This window comes from Pseudopipra pipra, chromosome 9 (assembly GCF_036250125.1).
Source record: "Pseudopipra pipra isolate bDixPip1 chromosome 9, bDixPip1.hap1, whole genome shotgun sequence".
Taxonomy (NCBI): Eukaryota; Metazoa; Chordata; class Aves; order Passeriformes; family Pipridae; genus Pseudopipra; species Pseudopipra pipra.
The window spans coordinates 8,501,104-8,514,834 of NC_087557.1; the positions used below are offsets into that span (position 1 = coordinate 8,501,104).

Consider the following 13,731-nt stretch of genomic DNA (forward strand, 5'->3'; position numbering starts at 1 on the left):
GAGAAGTGGGTAATACTGAGATGAAACTGCTATTAGTTTAATTCAAATGAGTAGTTTTATGGTTTTTTAAGGGTTCATCTGTCTTGTCTCAGTCCAGGCTTGTTGCTGTGCTAACAGAAGTGTGTTGCTATTGGTTAAAAGGCAGAAATTAAGCTCAATGCAAAAGTGTAGGCTAAGGCTGGGAATTAGCTGACATTAGATCAGCTAAAAATTACAAATATTTTTCCTCATGAGTTGAGATGCTGGAATCAGAGGGCCATGTGGGTGCTCTTCTAGCTGTGGTCAAACTGTTCATTGCCACCTCTTGGGTGTAGCAGGGCAGGATTCAAGGCTGGCTCTCAGTCCTTGTTGGAACACAATGTACAGTTAACTGTTTTGGCTTCATGCAAACAGAGAGCTAGCAAATAGGTTTTCATAAAGAAATACCTTACAAAGGTATTCTATAAATCCTTTATAGAATCTGAATTTGTTTAAACTCAGAAACTAGACAGATTTAATTCGATGCATAGTGATTCAACTATTTTAATTTTTACACTGGTAATCTTCCAGTGTGATGGGCTAAATGCTAATGACCGTCTTGAAGAAATTTTTTTTGTAACTTTCACTTATTTTTTATCTTGGCTGCATCATTTATGCTGTGAAATTTTTGTTAGATTACTAAGTGTATTCACCAGGATTTGCCAGACCAAGTTTTCATTTTTCAGTCAGTGCCCTAAAGATAATTCAAAGGCTTTTCTTTTGGCCTGTAACAGGAAGCCCCAGATGAATCCTGCTGTTCTTCATGTCATTTACTCTGTTCTTTGTATGCAGAAGATAAAAATGCTGTACAGAAAAGGATGGAACCACGAAAAAGAACAGAGTTGCTTTCATAGCATTTCTAACTTGGAATAAGGAAGATAATTCTAGAAAAATGACAGTTCACCCATGAGCAGTAGGAGCTCAAAGAAAGGACGTGGAATTTAAGTGAGAATAAGTGTGTGGGATCTTTTGTTTTAAACACTTTGTATGAATGGTGTTACTCTGTCAAGTCATAGCATGACTGTTCACATCTAGGAGGAAATATAAAATATTGAAGTGACTTGCTGGCAGGAGTTGTTGATAATGACAGATTTGTTTATAAGTGTCTTCATATTCTTTTTTTTTTTTTTTTTTAGTTTTGCAGTATGTGATGTTGATATTCTGGGTCATGATTATGAAGATGTTTTATATGCAAATACACCTATTTCTAGAGCATCTAGAATGTATATGTCCATATACATGACTGGTTTCCATATTAGTGACTTCTTGACAGAAGTTTAGCTACAGTAATTCTATTTATGTTGAAGTTGTCTACAGGAAATTTATTGGAAGTAGAATTGCAATGAAAGAATATCTTTCATGCACAAAATTACGAAGTTCCCTGCAACAGTGAATACACCTGAATACAAAAGCTGTCAACAGGCTGTCTCTAGGAATAAAGTAGGTAGCTGCTTTAGGTGAGCAGATTACATGGGCCATGGTGGTGTTGCTGCTTATCGTGTCTACCTTGATCCTTGAAGGCAAGTGCTGGGGGCTGCTGTTTGGTCATCATGATGTATCAGGGTGTGCAGCAACATGGTCACTGCTGAAGAGCAAGCAATATCGTCCTATTTTTCCACCCTGAAACTAGAAACTACTACCTTCATTTGCCCTGACTCTGTACTTTCTGATATTTTCTCTTCAACTGTCTGAGGCTGTTGCCCTTCCCTTATTCCCACTGACTGGCATCACTACCTTTTGCACGAGGAGCTCCATCCTGGATTCTGGGCAACAAGGTTGAGTGCTGCCTTTTCTTCCCCCATTCAGTAACCACTGAATATATTCCATGTTAGGGTGTGAATACCTTACTTTAAAATAATTGGTCCTCTGGAGGTCTAGTCAACACAAGAGGACGGGCCACAATGGCATAATTGAGGCCTTTATGAGCAAATGCAGATGACTGATAAATTATACATTAAAGTAATTCTGTTGGGGTTTTTTGATTTGTTTTGTTAGAGACACTGCTTTGTGGTAATGGGCACTTTTTGTTGCAGAGTACAAGTGTTAGTCTGTATAATCTGTAATTTATGTAGGCCTTATCAAAACTGTTTGACTGTGGAGAGGTTCATAAACAGTGTTTTACTATTTAACAACAGATTTTGTGCAAGGTCAAGGTGATTTTGGCACTGATAACTGAACTAATACCATCATGTAGAACATGCTCTATTATCTTTTGCCTTTGGTTGTTTCTGGTATAGACACACACTTAAATGGATCATATGTAGGAAAATAGGGTTATTTAACAATTAAGTACAATAGAATAGGTGGTAATATTTGTTTTAAGTCACATTATTGTTCACAGTACCTGATAAAGCAATGTATCCAACATACTGATGCTGAAAACCCTGCCAGCAGCAAAGGGCAGTCGAAACATAAATGCAAGATTAGATCCCTTTTCCCGCTCTTTCTGTTAAGGAATTAAAAATAGAAAACACTTTTAATGATGGTTTTGGAAGGACTATAAAAAAACACGAAATTCATATTACCTTGAAAGAGATCAATAGTGTAAAATCCCTTTAATCTCTATATAGTTGCTTTCTACAAGTATGCAGCATCTTTGTCCAGTTTGTACAGTTTTTCAGGTTGAAAGATTTTGATTATTGTATATATTGTTTCAATTGTATATATTGTTTCAGTCATCACATTTCAAATTGCATGGGCATATTCTACCAGATCAATTTAAAAAGGATAGAAGGATAGAATACTGTGGATGTAGAAGCCAGGAATGTGCCAGAATGTGCCAGCAGTTTTATTCCACAATAAGTGTGATGCCCAGCATCTCCTTTACTGACACTTTTTGGAATTAATGAGGAAGGGGATATAACTACTTAAAGACAATCATAGATTATTTCTAGGAACATAAATAAAAGATTATGGCATGAGTGTGTTCCGTAGAACTTCATATATATATATGGCATTTTAAGGCACAGCTATTAGTAGATGGAGATCTTTACTTAATCCTCAATCTTCCTATGTTTGTGACTTTGCTCAAGTGATGAAGTATAGAATTTTTACTGCTTTCTTTCTAACTAATTACAGGTGTACTCTTGTGCTTTTAAGAACTTGTTAGCATGTGCTTCCTCTATTTAATTTAAAGTTAATTAATTATTTCCTTTGGGGTTTGCATGTTGTCAGAATAACAGAGAATATCTACACAGAAGGTCAAGTTCATACGCTTGTCAGGTTTTTTCCCCTCTTTTCTACCTCCATTTATATTTGTGCCAAATCTTTTTTATGGTTCTTTATCATGCTTTTATATTTTTACTATTCTACATAAATATCTAGTTCTTCATAATAGTAAATTCTGTCATACCAATAACAAATCACCAGCCCCAAACTAATGTGAAACCCTGTCTCAGCCACTCTGTCAGTGGATGAAAGAGATGTAGGGCCCATCTCTGATACAGGCAGTAATATGGGAGTGGCCATGAGAGGCTGTAACTGTTGTGTAACAACAATGCAAAGCTGCTCCAGTGAACATACAAGAAGTGGGGGGCAGTGTTGGTCATGCAAGAACATACAGAGGTGACAGAGGTAGTGGCTTGTTACAGGGAACAGTCAGTGCACTTGGTTTTGGTTCTATCCTAACCTTTTGTCAAGAACAGATTCATTTCCTGTTGTTGATCTGGAGCAATTTCCTAAAACCCCGTCAGTTCAACAGCCAAATGTGTATGCTAATGGTTTGTAAAGTTATAGAATTGTAGCTGATGTAAATCATTAGAGATCCATGTAAAATAAGACACCAATTAAGAGGTACCAATCTGTTTTTATAAACCATATGTCATTATTACTTGCTGTTACTTCATGTTAATTCAAATCTGCTTAATACCTGAACAATATAAAAAACAAAAAATGGAGAGGGTATGCCCTGTCCTTAACTGAAGGTTAAAAAAGCAGCCTGGCTTTGTGTATATCACTGCAAATATACTGGGCCATCCCAGATAGATTGCTGCTCACCTAACATCTATATGCTTATCCCCATGGAAGATACAAAATTACATTATTGGTTTGATTAGAAGATATAGGAGCTTGTACTTATTTCAAAATGATGACTTGAAGGTTTAGAATTTTTATCCTTCAGTTAACACCCCCAATATTTACTAGGAAAAAAAAAAACATAGAAAACTAAAGTGGGAATCTTATCCCAAACATTATAAACCCTTTCTTTCAAGGAAGAGGGATTGGTTACCTCACTTGTTTTCTTATCTAAGACAAATGGAGAACATAGATTTTAATAGATGTTAATTAAATGATTATAATTTTTAGACCATAGGTGTTTTGGGTTTCCTTTTCTCTGTTGTAAAAGGGCTGCTGCTTTCTCCTATGTCAGTGCTGAGTTTACTGTCAGATTTATTTATCTCGAAAATGAGAAAAGTTGCAGCTGCAACAGCAGATGGACAACTGATTTGTGTATCTTTCTTCTGCAGCCCACTGGGTTGAAAAGCCAATTTTGCAAATGTGTTTCAGTGTTACCTCAAGGCAACTTTCCTGACGTTTTCAGTCTTTCTGAAAATGAGGCGCTTAATGCAAAAATAACAAGCAACTATACGTTTCACTGCATTAGATAATTTTTACTGGAGTTTCTAATTGCCTTTCATTTTGCATGAGGGAGTTCTGAAACATCAAATGAACTACAACACCACCTGCGAAGTTCTTCCTGCAAATGTTAAGATTAAATGACAGGGAAATATCAACAGCAGGCAACTGCAACAGCAATGAAGAAAATGTTCTTTCTTAAGGGTAATTTATCTACCCCTATTTCAGCAGAACATAATTTGGATAGGAAGTTCATTAACTGTTCAGCTTCCAGCCTATATTCACAACTTTACATTTGCACAATAAATTAATAAATATAGGGAAGAATTTAAAATATTTTTAATTATTTCCAGAACCTCTGCTGGAAAAAATAGAGGAGCCTATGTAAAGCAAAAAAGAATTGAGATAAATATCCTGTTTTCACTGCATTGAAGTAGACAGGCTACAGTCCAGAAAGTATTCCAGAAAAAACTGAAATTAATTAAGAGAATATGTTAAAAAATAATTTAAAAAAACCTGCAGGTCATAGTACACCAAGGAACTGAGTTAGGTTGGAACAGTCTTGAAGGCACCATCCAGGTGCTGGCACTTGTTGCCCTGAATAAATTGGCAACACGTGATTCCAGCCAGTTTCAGCTTATCCTTCCTGAATTTACCATTGAGGGAGGGAGTGCTAAAATCGAGGAGCCACAGGTGCAAACCTTAATGTATAGTGGGAGTAGCATAATCCAAATCAAGCTGTGCCTCCTGCTGCAAACAGCTCCTCTCTTTGCTTAACAACTTTTGTCTGGCTCCTTCACAGTTCTCCATGTTATGTGCTTCTCAGAATACCACCCAAATAAGATTGAGCCTTCATGCTATTACAGGCAAAGGTCAACAAATCACAAAAGATCACCCAGATATTTACATCTTGTGGCCGATATGTAAGCATGACAGTCAACTGAGTAACTTATCCCATCTCATCTACATAGGCTGAATTTTTGCAGAATTTGATTCCTCTGTAAGGAAATGGACTGTGAAGGTAAGTTTCTAGAAGAGGCTCTTTTCCATTAAGTAAAAATTAACTCCATGAATATTATACAATAAATAGTTAACTATATGAAATCCCCAGAATCTAGGAAATTTATTGTACAGCTAGAAAATGGAAATTATATGTTAATTCCGTATGATGGTAATGATTTTAGCATGAATTCAAATTTGCCAAGATATGTAAGATATCTGAGGTGCAGAGATTTGGAGGCTACACAGGAGAACCTAGCAGTAAGATAGATAGATAGCAAGGGGAAAAAGAGATGACTGGAGTGAAAGATTTCTGTCTTTGAAGACTGTCACAGTGATATTATTTGTTTTACTCTCATAAACTCAGAAAATGGCCAGAAAGATCATGAAGGTGATACTGTAAGTTTTGTGCAGTGCAGAGGTGGGTAGGTCAGATCACCAATGAAGATCTGTGGAAAAGAGGGTTGTCCTTGAGTTTACCAACTTGAACAGATGCACAGTATTACTTCATATGCTCCATCTAAGGTTTTAGCAATAGTGTTTTGAACAAGCATATTAAATTTATCTCCCTGTAGCCTCCCTGTTCCACAGCTCACAAATGCCAATGTATGCATGTCAGTGCATAGAATATGAATGTTTCATATAGCAGTTAAGTGGTGTCACTATCCTTACTGGCACTAGGACTGTCCTTTGACAGAGAACAATTGCTGTTCTCAAACTGTCACAGCAGCACCAAATATCTCATACAGATACAGGGTAATGCATACAGAAGATAAAGTTTTAGTGCCTTTAAAGTGATGTGGAATAAAAAAATATAATAAAAGCTGTATGTTTTAAGTGTTTAGTTAATGAAAAGGTGTTTCATGTTAATTGCCTGTATCAGCCTCTTGGAAAACCATATTAGCTCTGAATATTCAATTATCAAAAAATATTCACTTTTCCTTGAGATTGGTTGGTTGATTAATATTATATTGTAAAGTAATGGAAACCAAATCATGCTTCATTCTTAAATAAGGGTAGAGTTTTGAAAAAAATATCTTTTACAGTAGCTCTCTGCAACCATAAAACCATTTCACTGTTTCCACTTGTTTTGAAATGATTGTTACAAAATCAGAAAAAGGAGTAAAATTATAACATTTAAATTGGGGGTAGGAGTGGAGGCAAATCTCCTTACCTTTTCTAATTTGGATAGAGCAAGAGAATAGCAGTCTTTGGCTCTGAACTGCATGAATCTCATGTTGGCTGGGTGAGTTAATTCTGTGATAATGCTCAGGCTTGAGAACAACCTGTAGTTTAAAAGAATGTAACAGTTATACCTCTAATTATAACAAGTAACATAATGCTACAGTCTGTGCTCATGTCCATGTTTTTAATGAAGTCCCTGAAACCTCTGGTGGGTTGTGGCACAGTGAGATGCTGGTACAATAGCAGAGGAGACTACAAAACATTCTCTGTAGAATTCACAAAGAAACACATATACATTCAAATGGTTAACTGCTAGAAAGAAACCACTTAATTTCATTGCCAGAGGTTTTATTAAATGATTTCTAAAATGACACAAATCTGTATGAAACAACAGGAAATGCAAAGTTATACAGCCTTCACTTAGTGCCTGGTTGCATGTAAACTGCTACTGGTTTATATACTCTTTCCATTTGATATCTTTGCTTGAGTCCTGTTTGTATGCTGTGACTAGAGACTGTACAACACAGATGAAAACTGACACTTGTGGGAGTGGCTGAGAAAATGTATGCTTATGTATACCTGTGTTGTCACTTTGAAATATTTACATATACAAAATATTAAACACTAACACCAAGTCAGGCTTCTAGTAACAAAAAGCAGGGAGGAAAGTTTAACCGTGATCTGACTGAATTACACGGGTTTTGAAGAAGGAGACCAAAGAGCCCCTCCTCTGCACTCAGGGCTCTAAGAACTAGGAAGAAAATCATAGTTTATGCTATGTAAATACTAAACAATCTGGAATAGAACTCAGATTATTGAGTATTTCCTCTAAAGTGTCAGAAAATAAGATGTGTATTTGTAATCTCTTCTGCTGATCCTGAGAGTACTTATCTACGCGTGACGATAGATGTTAAATGTGATCATATGAGGCAAAATGGACTTGGCAAACTGGGTGAGAACATGGATCACTTAACAATGACCATTTGTGTGCATTGTTGTTGGAAAAGCATTTCAGGAATTTCTGTACCTTTGTACTGTTATACAATCTACTTCTGTCCTACTAAAGATTAAGTACTTAGGGATGGAGCCTACATGCACAGATTGAAGAGATGATAACCAAACCCTTGAGATGCAACTGTGAAATAATCTTCACTTGTATGCTGTGTGTTACAAAAACCTGCCAGTGCTCATGAAAGTATCACACTTGTAGGTATAAACTTGGACTTATAAAGTAGCTTAACAAATGTGTTCAAGTTCAGAGGAAGGAGAATAATTTTCCTCTGCATTGATTCTGTACCATGTAGTATTGAATTACATAAGCTTCTGCTGGCTGGATGTTTTCTTGTATTGCTGTATTAAAGGTCATGCATTCATATTTGAAAACTAACAATAGCATTCAGAACTAAGAGTAACAGGAAATTAAAAGCTGATCTAATGATAAAATATACAAAACTTACAGGAAAAAAATGCAGGTTGCTAGGTTTCCATTAAAGATGGGTTCAGTTTATCACCAAGATATGAGAACTGATTTATATTAGGAAATCAGTTTCAAAACTGGTATTGGTAAAATTCATATTTTACTTACGAGTGCCTTCTAGCTGAATTAGGGGAAATTACTCTCCAGGTAGTCTGGGACAGATTGCCTCTTGCCCTGGGTGCAAGGCACACTGCCTGCAAGCTTTCAGCACTGGAGCAGCCTACTTCTGTGCAAAGATCCCTCTCTTCTATCCTATTCTAGTAAGATAAACTGTGATAACTTGTTCTTTCCCATCCAAAGTATTAAAGATTTCCTTTCTTAGTCAGTGTGCCCATTTGAGTCACACTTCTTTACTCCTTTTAACTATAATTAAGTCAGGTAAGCTAGCGTTGTGACAATTTTAATTGGTATGGAACAGCTTCTAGCCTTAAAGGTGCTCATAACCCTGTCCTTATAAAGACTTCGTCTGTCTTCTAAGGCAGGGGAGCAGGGCACACTCTTCTGGCAAAGCAGGATTATAATTTATGTAAATCAAGCAATAATGTCAGAACAGATATATGAGAACTGCCAGCATAGGCCAAACAGTACTGCAGCTCGCTCACATCACTGTTTCAGGCCTGAGTAGATGAGTGAGGGTTAGATTAGCCTGTGTCCTCTGAATGATTTCACTTGGTGAGACTTAAGTGGAATATCCACTGTGATATCTTTGAGAACAGCATATATTAACTCCTGTGGTTTAAAATCCTTCTTTAAAACTACAGTTTGTGTTAAGTGCTGTTGCTCTCCACCATGTTTAGTCTCTTCTTCATTAGTTTTTTATATTATTGCTATTATTAAGTAATGAAAAAGCTTTAAATATATTTTTAAAGGTAATTTACAAAACTGTATACCTTAGTGCAATGAATGTAGTTTATTCTGTAAAACAGGTAAATGTCACTACCTTATGCCTCTTCCCAAAGCTTACTTATTTCTACACTTTTATGTAATATAAAAATGCAGTGTAACTACTGTACATGTTCTAGGGAAAAAAAATAGGAAAAAATGTATACAATACACTCTTTGTGAAAGTTTACAGAGTTTTATGAAAAAGTATTGATAAGCCTTAAACCAAGCTATTTATTATGGTTTATTTTGACTGTGAATAGTACCATGCAGTCTGATACTGAACCAGATATGTGGCTGGTACGTGAGTTAAAGCTGCCATCTAGTTGCAAGCATTGTGCAAGACAACTGAAGGAGTATATAGTAAGATCTAGTTGGATACCTATGGTACGTAGTTTGCTACTATGATCTTTTACAAAGCAGAACACAGCTACAGGAAAATCCAACTGGTACTTTGCAAGTTTTATTTTTTATTCGACTCATTTTTCTGTTTTATATTTGGGGGTAAAATGTATTTCTGAAAAAGCGATGTATGTGAAAATCCTCAGCGAGACACCCTCACAGGTGTTTTAACCCAGCAGGTTAAAAGTAGACCTGAATGATGCACAGATTAAGTTTGATTATGGTTTCAAACCCAAATTTAATCAGTGTGATTATTAAACACACACACTTGTGCTAGTATCGGGTACCAATTCAAAAACCCAAAGATACCAAAAGACAGAACTAAACTTTCTTGTGCAACAGATTTTGCTCCTTTTGAGCCCGTGAAGAAATGCTCACAACATTTAACTGCATTCTCACAGAGCTGCATTTACAAAAAAAAGCTCAGTTGAAATACCTGTATTTTAATGAGCTCAGTTTTCTAAGACACTGACAGATTCAAAAGACTTTTACTGTGCACCTCTCTCCAGTTTTATTTGGAAGGCTTGACACAGAAAAGATGTAATTGCAATAAAAGCAATACTGAATGATACTCAATCCCCTAAGGAAAGACTTAATTTTTTTCCAGTTTTTATTAGAATGAACACTAGGATGTGCTGAGCCCCAAATTGGGGAGGCATTTCATAGTTGACTGGGTAGTGTGTTTTGTTTTGTGTGGGATTTTTTTGATGTTTTTGTTAAGCAAATAATACTTTTCACAGTTCAGAGACATGCATCTTTTCACACTTGTTGAACCAAGATATTTAACACAAAGGCTTTAATGAGGAGATGCTCTAAAGGAACAGGTTTAGCTTTTCATCATGGCCTCCTCAGGCTCTTCACTAGACTGATCATTTTATTCTTTCATGGCCCTTAGCATGTTGTTGTCATATCTAGTGTTACCTGTATGTGCCTTAAAACCTAATTTTTGTTCAAAAGTAAACACTCAAAATGTGAACACTTACTACTAACTTCATAATGATGCATTGCTTACCTTGTAGCATTAGAGGGATCTGCTTTTCATAGTGGCTGTAGCATTATTGTGAAAGACTGGTGCACTGTGGAAAAACTTTTCTCAACTACCTTTTGCCCTAAGTGTTCAAAAGTAGCTTTCTTTGCCTTCCTGTAAACCTGACAGTTAACTTTTAAAATGATCATCTGGTTTTGGGATGCAAAGAATTTCATCTCAGGTTTCAGGAGAATATCTCAGGATTCTTAGTGTATTGCTGAACAAGATGGGAAAAAGTCTGCCCGTGTAAGAAACAAATTCATTTAATGGAAAACTTCAGCAGAAGAAAAAAGAATAATTTCTTATTTCAGCACAAAAAGCATCAAGTATTTCACAGTAATGAGGATGTACAGATAGGTTGCAAAAATACCTTACCTGAAGAGTGTTTGAACATTTACAATAGTCTTGGCATCTGCCATGTAGTCTTCTTCAGCACTCATTGTACTTTCTTTGTCCACCACCACCATATTAGCTGCAAAGGTGACCCCACATCTTAATAAGTCATCTAGGCTTTTATGAGGAGAAAGAGGGGGGAAAAAGAAACAAGCAACTTAAATATGGAGCACTTAAAGGATTGGTGATGGTTGGCATTTGCAGATCAGCTCAGTCCCCTTCATTTCCATGTACATATCATAACTTCTAATATAATCTATATTAAGTAAAACATCTCAATTACTTGACAGAATACAGAATCTACTTTAGTTGATTGTTACAGTCCCTCTCTGTTTGCTAAATTATAAATTTATTTCTTTTTTTTTTTTTTTTTTAAATAAACCTTTAAAGGTTACTGTGGAAGACAATATGCTGCAACAACTTGCTCCATGACAATTACTTTAGACAATAAAAAGACCCAAATAAATGCTCTGGGTTGCTCTTCCCCACAAGTTTATTTCAGTTTCAAAATGTTACTAAAAGTTCTACCAGGGTATCTAAGACATTAATCTTTTAGGTTAACCTATGAGTTGGAGTGTTCTCATGATGCTTTTAGGTGCTTTTAGTGGATCAGAAGTAACTTTACACGCTGCTGGACTATGTTTCTCTGAAGCCTGATCACAGAACACACTCACAGACAACTGAGTTATGGTTCTCATCATGCCTTGTAGCTTTGTTTCCAAAATAAAGCATGTTTCAGCTGTTTTAACAATAATATTTTCCAGAGACCCCAAGCATTTTTTTGGCAAGTTTAGAAAGGACTTTTCTGTAACAATAAAGACTCCAGAAACCTAGCAAAATTAAGTGAAATAAGAAGGGGTGAATTTCACAGTTTCCAAGGGAAAATGGAAAACTAAATTTCTGCATCATTCTGTTTACTTACAAGGTGGAGCTGTTTTGACATCATAATTGCTTCTTATTAGGTAATCTTACAATATTAACTAAGTCTTAATGTCCTTTTTTTCTTTTCCAAATAGTCCAATTTTTCTTTTCAGTAATGATCTTCTTAGGTTCCTAAATTTATGTAACACATTGTAAATTATTTTTGAAAATTTGAGTAAGGAAAACTACAAATATGTGGTGCTTTTTAACATCGTGTTTAGGAAGAATATATATAATTATTTTTGAAACTGTGCAATATCACTGATGGTTGACTACAAGAAAAGAAAGATTGATATTATATGATCTACACTAACAATTTCAGTGGACAAGTAGAACTCCAAACCTTTTCTGAGTAATTTGTATTTCTGCTTTTTCAGACTTTCAGTTGATCCTTGAAAATAGCAGCATATACTGAAATTTCAGTGCCAAGTTTATAAAAAAACTGGATTCTGTTAATTCAAGAGAATAAGTTTTTTGATCTCTCCAAAGGGAATTAATAATTGTATCCCCAATTTGGTATTAGCTGTGCCGTGAAGTAGTTTTTTAAATTTACACTCTACACACAGGCGTTTACTAAAATACTCATGAGCCCTTCCTCTTCTCCTGTTTCTGTCTGATTTTTACATTAAATCAATGTTGCTAAACCTATATGTAAACATATTAGTAGAGGTGAAGACAGAAATGTAGGAGTAAGTGATATTTTAAGTGGTGGAAAATGAAAACTGTTGGACACATTCATGACTGTTTACATTCTGTAGCTATCTTTACAAAACCTGAGTCAATAAATTCAAACCATTTATAACTCAGTACAGAATAACACTGGAAGAAGAGCTATAATCTGTTCATTTAAAGGGACATATTAATGCACCTGAATAAGTGTTAATCTTATGTTTTAAAGATATTAACTTGTGGTCCCTGCCACACTTTTATAATGATACCCTTATAAATCAGAAATTTGAAACCCCAAATTATAGCACACAGACACAAACCATGCATGCAAAAAGATCATCTTCAACTACAACACAGACTGAAACATGCAATCACGATACACACGACAAACCACTGAGAACTACAATGTTAAGGTTTCTAACAGTTATTTCACCTACTTGTCGATAGAGCCAACCATGTAGTAAACCATTGGAAACCAACAGATTGCATCCAGAAAATGCATATCTGGCCTAAGCAGCAGATGGGATTACAAAATGAAACACAGTATCACAACACCAGCATCTCTTCTAAAATATTTCAATAAACTGGTAGGTTTTTTTAAAAAAAAAACTTCTTTAAACTTTGACATTATAATATCGCTTTAAGCAGGAGAAAGGTTTGTAGATAGCTATGAATCAACAGTTTGCTGTGATCATAAAGAAGGATCAGAAGTAACACGCTTATATTAATAAATGCTCCTCTAAAATCAGCAATTTTATGGCACAGAACAATTCCAAGTGTAAGAATGAATGACTGATGTCAAGGACACACTACCAACCTGTACTCCAATGCATGTCTTAGGAGTACTTAAAACAAGCAGCAACAATTCTTAAATAAAATGTGAAGTGGAAATCAAATCATCATTAGGGTTTTGCGACACCTACTCCATTCAAGCCAATGAGACAATATTAGATGAAACTTAATTTTTAAAATGGAATGTGAAAACTAAGATACTATATTTTATTGCATGGTTTCTTTAATCATAACTTTTACTGTGTTTCCTCTTACAATACCAAGAAACATTGGAAATCTTAGAACGCATATGACGTATAGGTATCAGAACAGGCACACTGTAATAAATAGCCTTGATAAGCAGAGAAAACAGGAATATAACAAGGCATAGATATGTTCATTGGAGATGGTT

General features: G+C 35.5%; 1 protein-coding gene and 1 long non-coding RNA gene across 7 annotated transcripts in view; one reads left to right on the forward strand and one right to left on the reverse strand.

Annotated features, from left to right (window-relative positions):
• The window catches only part of LOC135418808 (uncharacterized), a 129,673-nt gene that overhangs the window by 63,911 nt on the left and 52,031 nt on the right, over positions 1–13,731 (forward strand). The window contains exons 7-11 of the long non-coding RNA XR_010432674.1: positions 753–1,793; positions 4,485–4,797; positions 5,396–5,459; positions 5,565–5,614; positions 12,257–12,348. This is a non-coding gene — a long non-coding RNA (uncharacterized LOC135418808). The remainder of the gene's footprint in view (positions 1–752; positions 1,794–4,484; positions 4,798–5,395; positions 5,460–5,564; positions 5,615–12,256; positions 12,349–13,731) is intronic.
• KCNT2 (potassium sodium-activated channel subfamily T member 2) overlaps positions 1–13,731 on the reverse strand; it is a 118,184-nt gene that overhangs the window by 13,429 nt on the left and 91,024 nt on the right. For 4 of the 6 annotated variants that reach the window (XM_064664446.1, XM_064664444.1, XM_064664441.1 and 1 more), the window contains exons 22-25: positions 12,986–13,057; positions 10,941–11,075; positions 6,767–6,878; positions 2,363–2,464 (exon numbers count right to left, since the gene is read on the reverse strand). In XM_064664446.1, the coding sequence (XP_064520516.1) occupies positions 2,363–2,464; positions 6,767–6,878; positions 10,941–11,075; positions 12,986–13,057 (421 nt within the window). The remainder of the gene's footprint in view (positions 1–2,362; positions 2,465–6,766; positions 6,879–10,940; positions 11,076–12,985; positions 13,058–13,731) is intronic. The other 2 variants (XM_064664443.1, XM_064664445.1) reach the window with 1 other exon arrangement.